This window comes from Trachemys scripta, chromosome 20 (assembly GCF_013100865.1).
Source record: "Trachemys scripta elegans isolate TJP31775 chromosome 20, CAS_Tse_1.0, whole genome shotgun sequence".
NCBI lineage: Eukaryota > Metazoa > Chordata > Testudines > Emydidae > Trachemys > Trachemys scripta.
Genome location: NC_048317.1, coordinates 1,264,254 through 1,284,246, shown reverse-complemented (window position 1 = coordinate 1,284,246; position 19,993 = coordinate 1,264,254). Strand labels below are relative to the sequence as shown.

Sequence of the window (19,993 nt, the reverse complement as noted above, 5' to 3'; positions counted from 1 at the left end):
CAGCTTTGCCTGTCGAGTGCTTTTTGCACTGGTACTTTTGTTCTGATCGTCATCATCCAAAGAAAATCCTTTGTCACAGAGTTGTGAGCAGATTAATGCAGAGGCACCCGAAGGAGCTTTGCGTGAATTTGAACAGAAAGCCTGGAAGGTGGGCAGATGGACACCCCTCCCCCCCAAAGAGAGATTGTTTCACTGGAGCATGCAGGGACAGAGGAAGCAATTGCTGATAAGCCTCTTTGAAGAGGGAATTGAAGCTGCAGTTCAAGGCCAGTTGTTTGCACTAAAAATATAATTGACCTGTGAGTCCGGAGTCTTTTCTGGTTACTCAGGTACCAGTGTCTTTCCAAGGGCACCTCTTGCATGAGAAAACGCAGGTTCTGCAGGCATGATGGGGGGTGCAGAAAATCCATCCCTGGGAGCATGGCCTATTGGCCATATGGGCATGTGCTGAACCGGGACACTCACTACCAGCCTGGCAAGTCCTCCTCACTTACCCAGACAAGGAACTCACCAAGGGGGTGATAACCTGGGGGTTTTCAGCACCCTCCTGCAGAGAAATGCCGGTTCTCACTGGCCACCATGTCACTTGCCAAAGTGGATGTTGACAAGGTCTTGGTGCCTGAGGAGGTCACAGAGCCTTTGCGTGTTAAGCTCTTTGGGCCGCTTTGCTCTGCAGAAGGACATCTGGGATCTAATGGCTGTTCTGTTTGTTTCATGCTTGCAGCCAGAGCCCTGGCTGAGGAAAAGCACCCAGCCTTTGGCCACTGGGAGCTCAGCTGTTTACATACAGGATCATGGCCCCGTACCTAGAGGTACAGAACTGTGGCCTGGCTTAGGGCAGTGAGGCCAATGGGACAAGCTAAAGAACTCCAATTTGGGTTCAGGGGCTTTTCCCACTCCCGGAGCAGGGGAGGGGAAGGGAGACCAGAGCACAATCCTACTTGGGTGTGGATTCTGACACACACACACACACACACCCACCCACCCCCCTCTGGCCGCATTAACGTCTACAATCTAATCCTGTGGTAATTGCATTTATTAGCTCCAGTAAAGCCTGCTGATTACCAAAAAGGGTTCTTTATTCTCCTCTAAATAGGTCAGATTACACTAATGCGCCCATGGGGGAGAGGGAGTACTGTGGCAGGAGCATTAAACCTTCCTTACAGCCCAAGTGATCAGGGTATCCCTGTGACTAACAGGAGGGACGCTGGTTCTCACTGTGCCAAAGGTTGGAGGGGAAAGAGAATAAATTCCCTTGGTTGAGCAGCTGACAAACAGCGTTGCTAATTCATTGAATTACAAGGCGTTGAACACAGCCCTAAAGGTTAGCTACTGATGGGATAGACGTTAATATTAAAAATATAACAATAGTCTATAACTAGGGCGCTAGCAAATTCACGGCCATGAAAACCGCATCACGGACCGTGAAATCTGGCCTTTTGTGCGCTTTTACCCTATACTTTACAGATTTCAAGGGGGAGACCAGCATTTCTCAAACTGGGGGTCCTGACCCAAAGGGAGTTGCAGGGGGCGTCACACAGTTATTTTAGGGGGGTTGTGGTATTGCCATCCTTACTTCTGCGCTGCCTTCAGAGCTGGGCGGCTGGAGAGTGGCGGCTGTTGGCCGGGCGCCCAGCTCTGAGCGCAGCGCCCTGCCAGCAGCAGGGCAGAAGTAAGGGTGGCAATACAATACCATACCAACTTACTTCTGTAGGGCTGCTGGCGGCAATTTTTAAACCAATGGGATGTTTGTTTAAAAGATTCACCGTTGGGATTATTTTGGGCAGTTTTCTGGCCTGGCTATGCAGGAGGTCAGACTAGGTGAATCCACCACGACTCTCGATACCATGTTCCAATGGTTAATTACTCTCATGGGTCAATATTCACAGTTTAGTTCCAGTCTGAATTTGTTTAGCTTCAACTTCCAGCCCTTGGGCTCGTGTTCGACCTTTCTCTGCTAGCCTGGTAGATTTTAAGGCCAAAAGGGAACATTATGCTCACCCAGGGCCAGCGCAATCCATTAGGCGACCTAGGCGGTCGCCTAGGGCACTAACATTTGGGGGGTGGCAACTGCGGCGGCCGGATCTTCGGCCACCCCAGTCGTCATCAGCATTGCGGGGGCGGGACCTTCTGCCGCCTCTGTCAGGGGCGGCATTTCGGGGGTGAGACCTTCAGCCACCTAGGGCGGCAGAAAGGCTGGTGGTGCTCCTGTGCTCACCTAGTCTGGCCTCCTGCACAACACAGACCAGAGAATCTCACCCAGCGATTCCTGCATCTAACCCAACAATTTATGCTCCAGTTCAACCCCCTCGTTTGGAATGAGATCCAGTTTTGATTTAAAGACTCCAAGTGATGAAGAATTTACAACTCTTGGCAATCTGTTCCTATGGCTGAGTAGAGTCACTGCTAAAAATCTGCAATTGATTTCCACTTTGAACTTTGCTGACTTCAATTTCTAGCCATTAGATCTTGTTATGCCTTTGTCTGCTAGATTCGAGTCCTCGGGTAGCTCTTCCCTGTGCAGGTACTTACAGCTCATGAACAAATCACCTGTTAACATTTTCTTCAATATGCTAAAGAGGTTGAGCTCCTTTAGACTCCCGTTGTACGGCATGTGTTCCAGACCTTCCTTCATTGGTGTAGCTGTTCTCTGGGCCCTTTCCAATTTTTCAACTCCTATTTAAAGAGTAGAGCTAGAGCTGGACACAGTTATTCCAGCAATGGTCTCCACAGCCTCTCTGCACGCCCTCCAGAGTGCAGACGACCCTTAGGAAGGATCACAGCCAAGAGGTTACAGGTACTGGGAACCCAAGGGAAGATTTCAAATGCAATGAAATGATCAGGAATCAAGTTGGTTCAATTTCTTAGCTAGAGGACTACAGTACACTGTCTCTATAGATAAAATGTAAACATAAAGAGCATACAAATTGCACTTGATCCTTAGGATCTGGCGTTTCTACCAAACAAAGGTTTCAGTTCACAATTATTATTTGTCTGGGTAGGAAACAACAAGATGTTGACTAAGTGGGCTGGAATTAGATGAACCCTGAAGACAAATTCTTTCCATTAAAAGTTAACCAGGTGACATTGGGGCAGGTGTATTTTTTTTTTAACTGAAGAAGTGACAAAGAGAAGTGAGGTTCTTACCCACGAAAGCTTATGCTCCCAATACTTCTGTTAGTCTTAAAGGTGCCACAGGATCCTCTGTTGCTTTTTAAAGAGAAGAGAGTTGATCTACCTCAGGGAGAGTTCCTGACCCCAGCAATTCCCCCAAGAAATGGTGTGTTGAAAGGCATGTTGATTTCTGCATGCTCTGTAGATTTGTAGCACAAATTACAGGTCCAGTTCTCCATGGGGCAATATTTCTTATCTCTTGCTTTGCACACAATTTGTGCTCTGGTTATTCCGTTGTTCCTCACCTTTACTACCAGGAATTGCTTAAATTTGTTTCAAAAGCCTGCAAAGAAAGGAGGCAACTTCCTTAAGGTCAGCTCACACAGTCTGAGCTGCCGGGATTCAGGATCCTTTGACAGGAGAGTTCGGCTGTGACGTTGCCTGAAAGCTTCTACGTGGGCAGGAACATTACAAAGAGCTTTAGCTGGGACCTCTGTTGTATTTAAAATACACGCCCTCTTGGTGCCACATCTGGAGGGTCTAACGTAGTGACATGATGAACACTATCTGTACACCCATCCCCAGGACCATACAACTGTCCCTCTGTGGAACTAAACAGATATAAATCCAGCAAGGAGGCAGTACAAAAATAACCAAGAAAGCAAGCCAGCCAAGTCCCATGTAGCTGTCAGAGTCACAAAACGTGCACACATCCTTCCCCAGCTTATAGGCAGTGGTCATGAAATGTTATCTGAGAAAATCCCCTCTCGAGAAGAACGTTCCCATTTGCTTTGAGAATGCAACAAAACCAACATAAAGCTAAATCCTGCCAACAAAACCACTGGACTCCAGGACTCCAGAATCTGAACAGATCACAGCACCTGAGCCAAAACAGAATTTTACTCAGGTATGGACAATTAAAAAAGCCCACCATCGAGTAAACCTTTCTGAATAAAAGAGTTAGATCCCCAACGTAATAGGCTCTGCAAGGGTCACCACGCCAGTGAGAGAAGTTAAAACATACTATTGCCTCTTTGAATGAATGGAGATATCCTATCTCCTAGAACTGGAAGGGACCTTGAAAGGTCATCGAGTCCAGCCCCCTGCCTTCACTAGCAGGACCAAGTACTGATATTTGCCCCAGATCCCTAAGTGGCCCCTTCAAGGATTGAACTCACAGCCCTGGGTTTAACAGGCCAATGCTCAAACCACTGAGCTATCCCCCCAATTTTGTTTCATCACCTCTACGAGAGCAGATGAAGGATGCTCAGGCAGTGGGTAAATACTGTGCCAACATTACAGGGCATAGGAGGAGTTAAGGTCCTGTATTTAGTTTCAATTTAGTTTTCTATCCCTATGGTGCAGTCTAGTAGGCACATCTGAATCACAATGCAAACAGATTTCTAAATGTGCTTTGAATACTTTCCACTGCATTAATTCCCTTTGTAAATCTTTGTCTTTCATCATCAATAATGCACTTGTAATGCTTATAGATGATAATCAAGGGCCTACAAAACTCTGTACATCTAACTGAATCCAGGCTGCAAAAATCCATTTAATTAACTAACTTAAAGGAAACTTGTACTGCTAAGCAAATGCCATTTGTGATCCCTGACTGAAGACAATGGGTGCGTTTGATGTGCAAGGAATGCAGGACGGGGCCTGTTATTTACAACAAAACAAGGGGCAGATACAGCCTGCCTTGTCTGGATTTCAAGACAGTTTCAGAGATCCCATTGGTTCATTGATTCCGTTCTGATTCCCAATTCCACCATTTGGCCAGAATTTCCTGTCTTGGGATCTAATCTGGCAACACCACCATTGAAATTACCTCAAACTGACACCCTGACTGTGGCTCATCAAACCAACCCCCAAGCAGCGTAGAGCATTCTCATCACAGACAGCGCACATGGCCCAACCCTTCCTGGTGCTACAGCACCGTGCGTCTCACACCCAGCAACAAGCTTTGGGATGCACCTTCTGGCTCTGACATGATGTGAAACGTCAATATTGTGCTACGATTGAACAGGGTGATTCTGACCAGCCATTTCTAGTCCTGCTCCAGAGAACGGTTTTAGGGAGTTCATGGGACAGTCTCTGGGGGGAAATGGAGGCTACTCACCTGTAACCAGCGTTGTTCTTTCAGTGGCTGTGGGCACATCCCAGGAGTGGGAATGGACAGACTCATGCCATATTCTTCTCAATAACTCCAGACTAACTCCCTAATTTTCTCTGTCCCATTTCTGACGGAATTTGGGGACTGTTTCCTGCCACTTTGATTTGAATTAGTTATTTTTCATACACTTTTTGTGACGTAATGAGGTAACTCTTGGAATGGAATGGCTCACGCTGGGGAAAAGTGGGAACTCAGAATCTCCTCTGGAAGGACAGGAATGGATGGGCCAAGTCACCTTTCAAAGCTGGGTCATTAGAGTGCGCTGTGCTCTGGACTCTAGAAAACAGACGGTACTCGGAGGGTCAGTAAAACACATCAGCTTGTATAAAAAATACCTATGGATTTATCAGTAGAACGCGAGATACTAAAACACTGTCAAATCCAGTTTAAAACCAGTACACAAGTGTCCAGTCCACCCTGTTAACCTAGGTACCATGTGAAACGGCATCATTGTAGCTTGACTCTCATCCTACAAAACATTGCTGGGGAAAAACACAACCAACCAAGCACACTGCACTAAAGCTGCTGATGGGAGAACCCCAGGACAGGAAACGCCAACTCCTGGACTCCCTCGCTACTCTGGAATGACTAGTTTGTAGCAGACCTGTACTTCCTACCTCCCACTCACACCGCTGCTCTTGGTAAAGTCTCAGAGATTTGGTCCAGTTTAGGGGCCAGCTCCTGGCCCTGCTGCACCACTGTCCCCGGGGAGTTTTACGTCAGTGCTCTGAAAGCGTCCGTCCGTCCCTGCTGGGCTCACACCTGCACGCCTCGACCATGCATCTGTATCACCTGGGCTCGCAGGGTCTGGATCCCACTCAGGATGGTTTTCTGATGTTCCACTGAGGTGATTCCCAGACTCAGGACATCTCTGGAAAACAACCCCACAGCAGAGGTGAGTTCACAGCAGCAGGCCCCCAAGGCCACCGGCCAATGGTGGAAATGGAGATTTTAGACTAAAAGGCAACTGTGGCGCAGGGGTACAGCTCGTGTGGACACGAAGCCTCAGGCAATTCTCTTTGGAGCAGCCCACACATGGAGTCCCAGCCAAAGGAGACAGCAACTCAGAGACAGAGACTGCAGCATGCTGGGCACTTCACAGGCAACAGATGCTCTCTCTGCCCTGCAGACTTTGGACGGGGTCCCACACTGTAATTGCCACTGGATGCAACAGAAAGACTGGAACAGTGTCAGGGGTCACGAGGAGAGAAGCCAAACCCAAAGGAAGCTGGCTGGAGGAGAAGGGTCACAGTGAGATCCGGAGCTCACTTGGGGCAGTGCTACCTGTATTATCTGCAAATAGGGCTATTTATTTGCAGCTTTATAAACTCCCGGTATGATCGGAGCTGTGCTGGGAGAGGTAGCCGGCCAGCCACTCACCCATAAATTCTATAATTGGCCTCCAGTTTTCCAGCTTTAAAATCTAAACAGGTCAAACAAAGGACAGATACACACAAAAAAAAACAAGCAGCTCCAACCTCTCCTGGAGCGTGTTCGCCTAGGGGGTCCGATGCTCTATACATATCTCTTGTTCACATGTAATAGCAGCTGCCTGGTATTTCAGAGCAGGCTATTTTAAGCTGCATCTATTCTCTAGAACACTTTTCACTTACTGGACCATCATCCTTGCCACAGATTCCAGGTAGCAGTACCCCGCAGCGGTGAAGTTATCTTTGTATCTGCCCATCTCTATGGCTTCCAGCCACTCACCCACGGAGCTGAAAGACGGGAAGGCTGAGAAAGTGCATTCGGCCAGGGGGATGGATGGATTGTGAGGCCTGCCAACTCAAACAGCACATGAGCAGTTAGATCACACCAAAGCAAGGTTCAGCTCCCATCCGTAGGACGGAATCTGGCAGCTACCTCTCTAGCAGGCATAAAAGTGGGCTTGGCCCATGCAAGTTTTCAGGGAACAACTAAGGCAAGGCACATGGAAATTTAACCTGAGCACTGGCTATGTAAGGAAGGGGAGAACTGAGGGATGGTGGCTATTTGGCTCCTTAATCCTACCCACTCTGTGAGGATCTGGAATCACAGAATGTTCTGCAGTTCCATCAGGAGCTGTCTCTGGCTGTGATCCTGGGTTACTGGGCACTTCACTTTCTTCCCAAGTGACTCAACAATAGAGAAGGCTCCGTCTGCTGGAGCAGGCCTCACCCCTCCACCAGGAACCAGAGCAGAGCAGGTCACCCGAAAGTCCCAGACGGCCTGCAGCTCCGCCAGCGTAGCCACGCAGCACCGCTACCAATGGCTTGCGAAGTAATTCAGTCACGTAGCACCGCATGACAGACACACCCCAACGTGCTGAAGAGGAGCTTCTCTTAAACCCCTGCTTCCTCCTCTGAAGGGTTCTGCTTCTAATCAACTTCAGTTGCTGAATCCTCCTCCAGCCAGAGCTCCCAGACCCACCCGCGGGGGCTGAGGAGAGAGTGTGTCTGACCCATCAGTGCTGCATTAGCTGGAGGCAGAGAGGTGGGGAGAGGTTTGGCTCTGCAGCAGAGGCAGCGTGGGAGAAAACATCAGACAACGAGGGCAGGGCCAGAGTGCATCTGCTGGATCCCACTTCCCGTGATACCTCTCTCCGCGCTGGCACGCAGGGCGCCCCACACGCAGGGGGACAGACGCCTCGGGGGCCCTGCCACCCACCCTGTGCAGAGAGGTTGTACTGGTTCTGTGTTCCCACAGGAGCGGGAGGGTAGAACTGGGGCTGTCGCTCTCCAAGGGTCTGGCTACACGGCAGCTAAAACCCCTCCGCTGGCCGGTGCCAGCTGGCTTGGGCTAAGGGGCTGTTTAATTGTGCTGTAGATGTTCAGGCTGCAGCCCTGGCTCCAGGACCCTGCGAGGTGGGAGGGTCCCAGAGCCCAGACTGCAGCCCGAGCCACCAAACGTCTGCCCCACAATTAAACAGCCCGTTAGCCCAAGTCAGCTGGCCCAGGCCAGGCCTTGGGGTCCAATTGCAATGTAGGCATACCCCTAGGCACCGTGCTGGACCCAAGCCTTGGCAGGTCCATATTGCTGGTGTCAGCCCTGTGAGACAGCTTCAACTGTCCAGGAATCCCTCAATCCAGCCAGATCCCATGAGGCAGACTGCACTCAGAGGGCCCAATCCTGATCTCAGTTACAGCAGCGCCCGTCTGGGAATGGCTGCCATGATTTAGATGGAGTGGCTCTGGATGTGCTTCAGCATCTGGTGTCACCCAGGAGTGAGCCGTGTGGTGTGGCCCATGGGATACATACGGAGGCGAACGCTCCGGCACTCTAGAATTAAAGAGAAAGATTGGGGATACAGGCAGATTTTCACCTGGTGCAAGTGGAGGTGGTACATTTCAGTGGCTCTGGGTTTTGAAGCATCTTGCTTAGGATATTGTGGATGTGTGAGAACTTGGGCCTCTCATTTCGCTCCTTCTGCCAACAATCCAGCATGAGCTGGTGAAGCGGGGGCTGGCAATTCATCGGGGGAGGCAGCCGGAACCCATCCTCGATGGCCTTTATCACCTGAAATCCCACACGGGGCAGGAAGAGAAGAGAGCTATACAAAGGAGTCCATGGGGAGGGGGAGGCCCCAGTGGCTGCGAGCGGCTTTCAATCAGGCCCAGCCATCCAATCAGCCGCGCTGCTGCATGAGGGGAAGGGGGAAATCCCGGACATTTCTACTTTATTAGAAATCCCCCCCGGACGGCCATTTAAAGCTGAAAAAGCCGGACATGTCCGGGGAAACCCGGACGGATGGTAACCCTAGTTTAACCCGGAACAATTGTTTTAAACTTTTTGGGTTATTTGCGTAGCTCTGCTCTTATAGGCCAAAAATATGATAAATGTCCCCCTGCCCCACGTTAACCCAAGATGCAAATACAGAGCCACTCAAGCGACATGCATGTCTTGCAATTCCCGAATGCCCGTCATTGAAACATGATCTCTCCGTAGGGTCAGAGTAAGGTGGATGCAAAGCAACTCACATCCTGGTTGGACATGTCCCAGTAGGGTCTCTCCCCGTAAGACATCACCTCCCACATCACGATGCCAAAGCTCCACACGTCACTGGCAGAACTGAAGCGACGGTACTGGATGGCTTCGGGGGCTGACCACAGCACCAGGCTCTTCCCGCTCTGGCCAGGCAGAAGAAAGGAAGACATGAGGATCTCCGCATCAGGACGAGGGACACGTTCACACAGGCTCACTAATGCCTCCGATCGGCATGCGTCCCACCTGTGTTGTGGAGCAGTTAGTGACACAGACCTTGGCACCATGTGCAGTTTTAATGGGAGGGGAAAACTCTGCACCAAATTCTTTAACAATGGACCAAGCCCCAGTGCTAGTCTGCAGGGCAGGGCGAGGCCTGAAACATTAATGTGGGAGGTACAGTCTCCCGAAGGAGCTGATGGCATTTTATCCATTAATATTGAACGAAAACACACTCCGAACCCGGTAAACACACTGCCACTCCCCCCCACCTCACCTCCCTTGTAACTAGCAAATGCCTCTGCAGCGTCTGCAGAACCCTTCTGGCTGCACGTCGGACAGTAGGCACTGGGCTCCTCTCGGTGAATACTAATTACCTGCTAGGGACAGAGATGGACTTCGGCAGTCACACACCCTGCTTGTTAGAGAGAGGGGACCCTGGCGCTGGGGCATATCCGGCCCCCAGTCTCTCGTTAGCGCCAACGAGGTTTCCATCCATAACATTTGGGTCTCAGAGTCTCAGCTATAGCTCCGAGTGACATGCTTTCCCCTCCAATTCCACAGAGACTCCAAGTCAGGCTCTCCCCTGGCCTGACCCTCGATCAGGTTGGGGGGACGCGCCGAACACTCCACCAGCATCAGACACTCAGACTAACCGAGGTCGTTAAGTGCCAGGCTCGCCAGAGCTGGTGAGCGTCAGCAGTTCCCCGCGCAGGCCAGCAAGGCAGGGAGAGTCACCCCCCCGGTCTCAAGGGCTGGCTGAAGCCAGTGTGTCAACAGCCGCTAGTTCTTTGTGCTACCAGAATACTGCCTGGGACAGAACGTGTTCTTTGGAGTGAAGAATCCATTGTCGTTTTTAAATACGAATGCCGTGGTTAATGGGATGATATAATGGTGTTGGCTCACGTATGCTGGCTGTGGGACATCAAATTAAACATTTTTTTATTGCTTTTCAGTTAAAAATACTGTACATTGATTTCTTCACTGGCAAGTGAAATGCTCTAAATTGGACTGTGAGCGAATTAATGAGAGCAGCGCTATATTGCCGTGCTGAAAATGTGCTCGTGGGGAAGTGTGCGGCATGCCCCCAAACCTGTAATTTGACTCCCTAACGGAGCCTGCAGGACAGTTCCCCCCTCCAAGTGCCATGTTTGGGGTGTGGGTGTGTTTCTGGGGGAATGTAATGGGATCTCAAGCCCCATCTCTTTATGACTCTGAGTGTGTGTGTTCAGGAAGCCTATTGGCTGAGAACGCTGAATAGGCACGTGTGTGAATCAGACAGGTCTTAAATTCTTAATTGAAAACCATGAATTTCATTAGAAGTGATAAAACACACACAGCTAACCCCCAGGCTGTGTGAGCTGCTTACAACTCCCAGTGCATGCATGTGTACGTGTACACACACACACACACACACACACACACACACACGATGAGAGGGGAAGAATTTGTCTTGCACTGATTCAGATTCATAGGTAGTTTATGCAGAAAGCCTTCGCATTTCACTGCCATTTACTTTAATCTCCAGCTGAAAAGAAAACTCTTTTACATGCAAATACTGTATCAGGAAGAGACCAGGCAACCAGAAAACATCCTGCTTTTGCAGCAGGTTCGCTGTATCTGGTATTAACTAGAGCTGTGAAACTCAGCTAGCTTCATATTTTGATCCCTACTCAACATTCAGATCAGGCCTGCAAACCTCTTCCACGATGCTGAGCCTAGTTTTAAGTTATCCTGATTGTGGCTTTGCATCGAAACCAGAAGAGATCTGGTTTTGCAAAGATTCAGCATGAGAACATGGCCATTCTGCCCAAGGTTTGCTTTTTGCTTTGGGAAACATTGGTACCAGAAGCCAAAGCTAAAGGAAACTTTCTCACAAACACTGTGAAGTGGAACCCGTAACCCCAGCTGCTGGGAAGATATTAGATCTCTCTCAGAGGCAGGGCGGTGCAAGAAAACACTCCCTACCATGACAGAACTGTGCTCCTGTTCTGATGGGTGGCAGCAGAACCTGCACAAAGAGCCTCATAACCTTGGCTCTGTCGTGGAAGGGGCTTTCAGTATCTCAGAGGGATCGGGACATGTTGTTTTCTCTATCAGGGAACATGGTTCTATCATCCGCCAGGTCCATAGAAGGGAGGTTTCTCCATTCTTACGTTTCCAGAACCTCTATGATTCGTACTTTGTACGGGGAAATTCCTCCTGCCTTCTGAACCTATGTCAGAAAGTTTTGCTTCTCAAACTCTACGCTGCACTAACAGATCAGTCCATTTCCAAGCACAAGAGATGGTCTAATAACCACGTTACCCAGGGAGCTCATCTTTGTATTCCTCAGTGACTGTCCCTGACATTCCATCTCATGCACCTTCAGACCCAACCCTCCCCCCTCCAATGACCCCACAAAGTTAGTGAGTACCCAGCTCTGTCACAGCACAGCTACTGCACTGACAGTCCCCCACAGCTTACCATGGTGGTGAAGATGGTCTCCATTTTATCTTCCTGGGACTGTCTGAAGCCTGATATTTTGCAAACCAGGTTGCTATTCACAAGGACTTTGTGGGCAGCAAGGCTTTTATGTACGTAACCCATCTCGGTCAGGTACTTCATGCCGGAGGCAATCCCATGTAACATACCAGTCAGCTGGGCGGCTGTGAACTGGCCCTCGTGTTTCTGCAAGGCAGGAGTAGGGAAGGCTGCATTTCAGCATGTCACACAAACAGCTTGTGCTGTGACTCTTCAGTTAGGAAAATGGCAACACTGCTAGCCAAGGTCCGAGGGGGTAACCGACACCCAGGGACACTCACCCTGAGAAACGAATCCAGCACTCCGTTCCCCATGTATTCCATCACAGTCATCATGGTATTTCCTGGGCGCACAGACAGAAAGGGAGTATTTAGCCAACCTTGGTTTTTATTGAGCACAGTTCTGCACAGATATAAATACATACACCCAGCAAAGCCTCCAGACCCAAAGATGCCCAGCCCAGCCCTTAACCCTTCGCTCCTCAAAAGATCATTTTCTGCTTGCTTTTCACACGAGAGATTTGGGTCTCGTCTGCTCTGTCTGTCGTGGGAATCTCTGTGCATAACTAGAGAGTTAGTCAGGCAGCCACATTCAAAGGAAGGGACCCCTGAGAAAAGGAGGGGAGCTGGGGAAGGGATTTCTACTCACCCTTTAGAGCCAGCTTTTTAAAAACCTCAAACTGAAATGCCTGATAAACCATGGGGAGAAAATCTCTCTTGAAGATTCAGCAACCCCACCTCCTGCCGCCAAAGTGGAGAATTCCTGGAGCTGAGCTGCTGGGTACTCACCGGGCATGAAGCTGAAGGTTTTGAAGGTGAAGGAACATTGGGCCAGTCCCATGGGAGAGGGGCTGTGCCAAGGGACGGTCTACATCCCTACAATTGTCTCAGCTGGAGACGAACTGGGGCAGTCAGAGCAACAGAGGGGAGGGTGCTCAGAAGACAAATGCAGAACACACACAAACTTAGCTTGTCGCAAAAAATGTGAACCAATGTGATAAAGAAGGTGAAGAAAAGAAAATTTTCAATGGCTTAAAAACCGATGCTGGGAATCTGGGTAACAAGAAAGAGGAACTGGAAATTCTCTCTGATGAGAAGAAACTTGATAAAATTGGTATTCCCGAATGGTCGGACTGTCCATGAGGGGAATTTTAAAATCACTGGTTACACCTTACTCAGGAAGGATGGAGTGGGCCAGCACTTTATACGATAGACAGGACCTGTTTTAGAGTGACTGACGACTCAGTCTCAGGACCATGAATGCATATGACTCAATGTGTTAAGTAACAAAGTCCAGGAAAAAGAACAGGAGTACTTGTGGCACCTTAGAGACTAACAAATTTATTTGAGCATAAGCTTTCATGGGCTACAGCCCACTTCTTCGGATGCATAGAATGGAACATATAGTAAGAATTATGTATACATACAGAGAACATGAAAAGGTGGAAGTAGCCACACCAACTGTAAGAAGTTAATTAATTAAGATGCGGTATTATCAGCAGGATCAAAAAACCTCTGTATATGGCGCTGGTGAGATCAGTACTGGAATAGTGTGTCCACTTCTGGTGTTCACATTTTAAGAAGGATGTTGAAAAAGTGGAGAGAATGCAAAAAAGAGCCACAAAATTATTTATGGTCTGGAGAAAATGCCTGACAGTTAGAGACTAAAAGAACTCAATCTCAGCTTATCCAAATGATGATTGAGAAGAGACTTGGTTTCTGTTACAAGGACCTTCAGGGGAGAAAATAATAGGCACTGAAGGAATCTTTCATCTAGTGGAGGAAGGCAGAACAAGACCCAATGGCTGACTGATTTCTAATGTGAATCAGACATGTTTTTAACAGCGAGGGTGATTAACAATAGGAACAAACTACCAAGAGAAGTGGTGGCTTCTCCCTCTTTTATCTCCAGCTCAAGACGAGATGCCTTTCTGGAAGTTATCCAGATCAGTACAGGGACAACTGAGTGAAATTTACTGGCCTGTGATATATAGCATGTCAGACTAGATGATGGAATGGTCCCTTTTGGTTATAAACTCTGCAAATTTATGAAAGGTCCTGCTTCAGGTCTCTAGCTCCTCCAGTGCAGGGGCTCTCAACCTTTCCAGATGACTGTACCCTTTGCAGGGTCTGATTTGTCTTGCAAACCCCAAGTTTCACCTCACTTCAAAACTACTTGCAAAATCAGACATAGAAATACAAAGTGTCCCAGTACACTATTACTGAAAAATTGCTGGCTTTCTCATTTTACCATACAATTATAAAATAAGTCGACTGGAATATAAATATTGCACTTACATTTCAGTGTAGAGTATATGGAGTAGTATAAACAAGTCATTGGCTGTATGAAATTTTAGTTTGTACTGACTTCGCTAGTGCTTTTTATGTAGCCTGTTGTAAAACTAGGCAAATATCTAGATGAGCTGATGTTCCCCCTGGAAGACTTCTGTGTACCCCTAGTTGAGAACCACTGCTGCAGTGGGACCTCCAAAAAACAAGACAGACATGACCTCATACTCCTGATATTTCTCAGGTAAAAAAGCAGAAAAAGAAACCTTAAAATAAATAAATAGCAATAATCCTGGCCTCCTTCCAGTATCATCAGGCAGCTGAAAAAAGCACAAACACATTTCTTTTCCCCCTTTCAACAAGCTCCCAGCCACCCTTCAGATTTTACATCCACAGACCTCATCTTTCTGCTATGAGAACAGTGAATTAGGGCTTTCAAAAGTATGGCTTACTATACAATTCCTATATGGTGAAATGCTTCATGAATATCAAGTAGCTGTGGGAATGATGGGAACACAAAGCTCATGTGGGTTTTTGAGGCTATCAGACCCTGAGATGTCTCCAGAGTCACAGCTAGATGATTCATTTATTTTGAAACAAGATCACATCTGCCAAACAGAAAAGGAGGGAACTACACAGAAAAAGGGCCATTAACAGTGAGGAGGGTGCGTTTGCTCAGGGGGAGAGACTTGCAATTCTCTATCACAAACATATAATGAAAGCAACTAATTAGTGTTTCTGATTACCTAACTATCAATGGTGGAGCTGTTCATCTAAATGGCATAATTCACACACCCACAAAGCAAGCATACACGTCGTATTTTGAAGAAGAAATTAGTAAAAGGTAGGAAATGGAATGGATATAATTAGGGGTACTTAAGCACTTGACCGTCAGAGGATGGATTTCTGTGCATCTGTATTGCACACAAGCGGCTTAAACTCTAAGGGCCTGATTCTCTCGTTCCTTCGACCCCAATCCTGCAGTTTGCTCTGCCTGCATGGATCCAAGCGCAAGATTGGCGTCTCAGAGGGAGACATGGATCTCACCCTGAGGAATGCAGTCAGCATAAGGGGCCCTGCTCTTGATTTGGGGAGGAATATTAAATATTATCGCTAGGAACACTTTGAGTAGCACCATTGAGGAGAAAAGTATGTGAGTGAGGGTAGCTGGATCGGGCCCTATGTTAAAACAGAAGCTGATCCCCTGTGTTATAAATAGCACAGTTAACAACATGCGTGTTCATGTTTCTCCATATTTAACCACACCTTCCTCAGATTCATAAAGAACACACACTCCCACAGGGAAAGACAGCAACCACACTCATCTGTTTGCTGACAAAACTCTCATTTTAATTTGCTTTTATGCCAAGAGTTGGGTTTTGCTGCTAACCCAGTTTGACTCCCTGGCTTTATTAATCTAGCTGTAAAAATTCGATTAAACAGCATCAGAACCATAAAATAATAAAAACCAACACAAGCAAACATTTGGCTTCCAGAGGGCAACTGTACAGCATCTCCACCACCAGATAATCACATTGCTAAACAACTGCTCGAGCATATTACCAGATTAGTTCAAAGGCGAGACTCTTGCATTAATGACCCAAACTCCATGGTGGGTAATTAAGAAAACAATCAGCATTCTTCCTGCTTTTCCACAGGACAATTGCTTTCTATTGCTTTTAAATTACCAAGTAAACGAGGCCGCATTGTTGCCACAAAAATCAGATCAGGGAGCGTATCACTTCATTTTGCTGGGCACTAATAAGCGTGTAACAATGCTGGAATCACTTTGTATCTATCGATCAGAGTAAGTGCCATGCAATCGCAGAGCGGCTGTTTGTGCATATCCCCCTTATGCTGCCCAACTTGCATCGTTATCAGCCCATAAACGCTCTGAGTTACACAGGACTTGGAATTGTGTCCTAACCTGAAGCAAACATGTTGTTATTGCTGTGTGTGGCTAGGGTGTTTTTACAGCCGTCCCGTATGTGTGTTGAGCATAAAGTCTCATCACATAACACATGTCTCTCTGGTCCGGAACATCTCCATGTAGTGATTCCGCAGCCAGCGAGCCGGAGCCTGGGCATTGTAGCTCTGCCAGACTCCTGGTCTGTGGCTCTATTTTGTCCTCAACTTTTCCTGTTATTACCATTAGCTGTAGCCACCGGCATTCTCACCACCACGCCATGCAGGCCTACTCTGAGCAGGGGATACAAGTCAGCAGCCAAGCGCTCCCAGCATTGCTACCACAGTGGTGATCAGCTGGTGCTAGTGTGTTTGGAAACAGCTGGCAGAAGAGTCTAGTGTAGGCACAGTCTGTGTTGTCTAGTCCTCGCCCCTCCCCATGCCTCAGTTTCCCCATGGCAACACACACCTGCCTTTGTGGAGGGCTTCGGGTGCCCTGGATGAAGGGGCTGTGTGACCATTCACTGTATGTTCTTGCCTTCGCTCTGAGAATCGCACACTGTTAAAACTGCATGGATAGTGAGTGAAGCCACCACAACGCAGCACAAAGCTGCCAGTATTCTGGGGTTCAGCCCTCTCTCCGAGAGAGGGAACAGGAATCCAAAACTTTCCAAGCTGAAAGTGAGGGGGTGGAGGCAGGGGCGAGTGAACCTAGTGCATGAGGCTTTCCGTGCAGGAGGACTGAATTCAGATCTAGCTCTAGGATCTAGTCACAATCGGTTTGGCGAGTGTCATCCTAGATTAATTGGCCCTTTCGTTAAAAAACCCCCAAACCCAATGAGTTTGCATACCATGACATGCAGAGTTAATAAGCCCTACCTCTGGTGATGACGCCCTCCAGGCGGATGATGTTGGAGTGATCGAACTGGCCCATGGTGCTAGCCTCTGCCAGGAAGGTGCGCTTCTGCTTGTCTGAGCAGCCAGCTCGAAGGGTCTGGATGGCAACTGGGAGCTCTCTCTTGCTGGGAAGTTTCAAGCATCCCCGGCAGACTTCTCCAAACTCTCCTGTGCCGTAGGAGAGACGGGAATTAGAGTGTTTCCAGCTAAAGGAGAGCAGCCGTTTAGCGTCCCTGTGGTTGGACACTTGAGAGAGTGAACATCCCAAGAGAACGCCGCACGGGACTGTTTTCATACTGTCGTTCTAGGAGCTGTGCTAGCTGCTCTCGGTCACTCACAGGCCATGAAAACGGGAGCTATTGCTACGCTGATTTTATGTATGGCTTTCTCAAATCTTCAAATATCGCTGCACAGATCTGCTGCTGCGCAATGGGACAAGGGGCAGTGCTTCTCTTCTAGAAAATCAGCTCCCCTTCTGGTAGCGTTTCCTTGTGCCCCACATCCCCTAGCAGGACCTCTGCCTCTGGACCTGCAAACACTGTGATCTGGGTGCCGGGGTGTGGGCAGCCGGGGTCTGAGTACCTGGCTAATCAGGCAGATGGGCTCTGCTCTGACATAGCAGGGAACTGTACAGCCAGAAACGCTCAGGGGAAACATCCACCCACGAAACAGGAAAGTGGATTAAGGTCCCTTTAAAAATTCTCACCCTAGCCTCAGTTTATCATCTTCCCCCACTTCTGGGGGGCATCGTGACTTGCTGTGAACACACAGACTTTGAAACTCTTTAGTGCCAACTAGCAGGTGCAATAACACATGATGCAATTTCCTCTCTTTGGCTGCTTAGACCATTCCCCTAATACACCAGCCAAGTCCACACTGCACTTTTGAAGTGCTTTCCATGAATGGAAGATTATCTCCCAGAGATCAAGACAGTCCTCACTGGGCTCCGACTCTCTCCATTCCCAAACCATCCCAAATCTGCTGCCCACCGGAAGTACAGTCAGGGCCACGCATTGTTCATCAGCACTTGAGACAGAACTTTCTGCTCCTCGCAGTCACCAACGCGGCAGCACACAAAGGGACAAATTCGAACGAGAAAAGGCCAACTTTGGTTTTATAGGGAAAAGCCAAGGGATATGAAGAGCTTTATTGATCTGAGAGACAGGTATCCGCTAGGTCACCCGGGAGACTAATACAAACCATTCTACATTCCTCCTATTTAAAAGACCCACCCTACTTGGATTGCCTTTTCATTACTTATCTAGTGCTCGAAGTTCAGAATCACCGGGCCAGTTTCTCTGCCCAGATTCCTCTGCTCTCCACTGTCCGACAATCACCTTTTATTTCCATGTTAATATTTAAGCTGCTAGTTAAGCTACTCCCCTGCCTCTGTCGTTTTTGTTTTTAAAGAGCGTCTCTTTGGGAAAACGATACCCAGCATACCAGGGCCTCCGCAGATCTGGCTTGCATTAGCAATTAAAGCTGCAGGGATTTTAATCTGCATTGACGTTTTAGGCCGTAAAGTCGATGAAAATCAATAAATCATTGAGAGTTAGCATATTCATAAATAGTTTTTATGCCGCTGTCAACCTGCTAAGAAGCAGATAATTGCCAACGTTCTCTATGAGATGCTGGTCACATCACTGTATGCTCTGCCTGAGGAAAATAAACAGGGACACTAAATCAAGCTCATGTACAAAATACTAACCAACCACACTCTGCGTCTCCCTGCTACGAGCACACAAAACTGGCCAGGACCACAATGAGATTGAAAATCCCTAATGAAGCCGGTAGCAGGAAATATGTAAATGGCTTTAAGAACCCTGACGAGGCTCCCAGAATCCTAGAACGAGCCGAGCAGGTAACAATGGGCTGCTGAGATTCATTCCTACCCTGGTACCTGCTGCGGTCCCCTCAGTGCACAGAGCAGCAATTCACAGGCACCGCGGCCCTGTTCCTCTTGGTTTCAAGGAAGCAGGTGAAAGTCACAATCCTTTTAGTCGTTCCCAGGGATCTTGTGCCTCCACCCCGGCTGTGCCTCCTTCCTTTACAATCACTGACGGGTTTGACGCTGCTGCAGACTGGGACTCAGTTCTCCTCCGAGGGCGCCACTCTCCACCTTCCTCCCAGGCCTGTCTCAGGCAAGAGCCTCCTCTCCAGCAGGAGGAGCGGAGTGGAACAATCCAGAGCCCCAGTGGGATGCACTGTGAGTTCTTGCATTTCTCCTCATTCCCCAGAACTCAGCGAGGGGTCACGCGAGACAAGGCAGCGAGGGCTATGGGGGAAGTGAGGTGTTTACACTTGCTGCCCTTCGTTACAGATGGCGAGGTCCTGCCATGACCACCATCCAAGTGCGTGACACTGTTCAACTCTCCACCCCGGTCAGTCCCAGGTATCTGTTTCCTAGCACATGGCAGCTCCCGCAGAAAGCTCACCATGGAAAGAAAACCGAGGGCTGTATTTATACACCGGCAATGATGCCAGGAGTCATCACCTTACAGAGCCAGGAGCCAGCGGCTGCAGTCGATTTCAGCTAAGTAGCGCTCTGAACAGGTTGATAGGGCTCAGTCTCCTGGGTGGGGGAGGAGCAGCTTGGAACACATTTGCAGGGAAAAGGTCTGGGTGAAAAGCCTGTTTAAGCAGGTCCCCGTGCCCCCCTGCTGATTTCTGACAGGAGCCTATTCACAAGGGACTTGTCTACATCTCATGAGCTGCATTCGATGGAGAAGCTGCACTTCTGGAGCCAGCTCCTTACAGCTGCACGGAACAACGACCCGATGCAACTCTGAATGCCAAGAGTCAGACTTGTGACCCAGACCCAGATCCACACCTCTGCCAGGGCCGGCCTTTTCTGCACACTCCAGTAACATCCACAGCCTCCCCGCGTCCCTGCAGGCAGTTGAGATACAAG

General features: G+C 48.7%; 1 protein-coding gene across 2 annotated transcripts in view; it reads right to left on the bottom strand.

The window, feature by feature from the left end:
- Positions 1-4,274: 4,274 nt before the first annotated feature.
- Positions 4,275-19,993, bottom strand: part of EPHA10 (EPH receptor A10) — a 90,641-nt gene continuing 74,922 nt past the window's right edge. The window contains exons 10-16 of one of the 2 annotated variants that reach the window (XM_034754068.1): positions 17,065-17,250; positions 12,274-12,335; positions 11,936-12,139; positions 9,247-9,396; positions 8,592-8,785; positions 6,904-7,068; positions 4,275-6,161 (exon numbers count right to left, since the gene is read on the bottom strand). In XM_034754068.1, the coding sequence (XP_034609959.1) occupies positions 6,047-6,161; positions 6,904-7,068; positions 8,592-8,785; positions 9,247-9,396; positions 11,936-12,139; positions 12,274-12,335; positions 17,065-17,250 (1,076 nt within the window). In that variant the 3' untranslated portion in view covers positions 4,275-6,046. Of the gene's footprint in view, positions 6,162-6,903; positions 7,076-8,591; positions 8,786-9,246; positions 9,397-11,935; positions 12,140-12,273; positions 12,336-17,064; positions 17,251-19,993 lie in introns of both variants that reach the window. The other variant, XR_004643596.1, reaches the window with a different exon arrangement.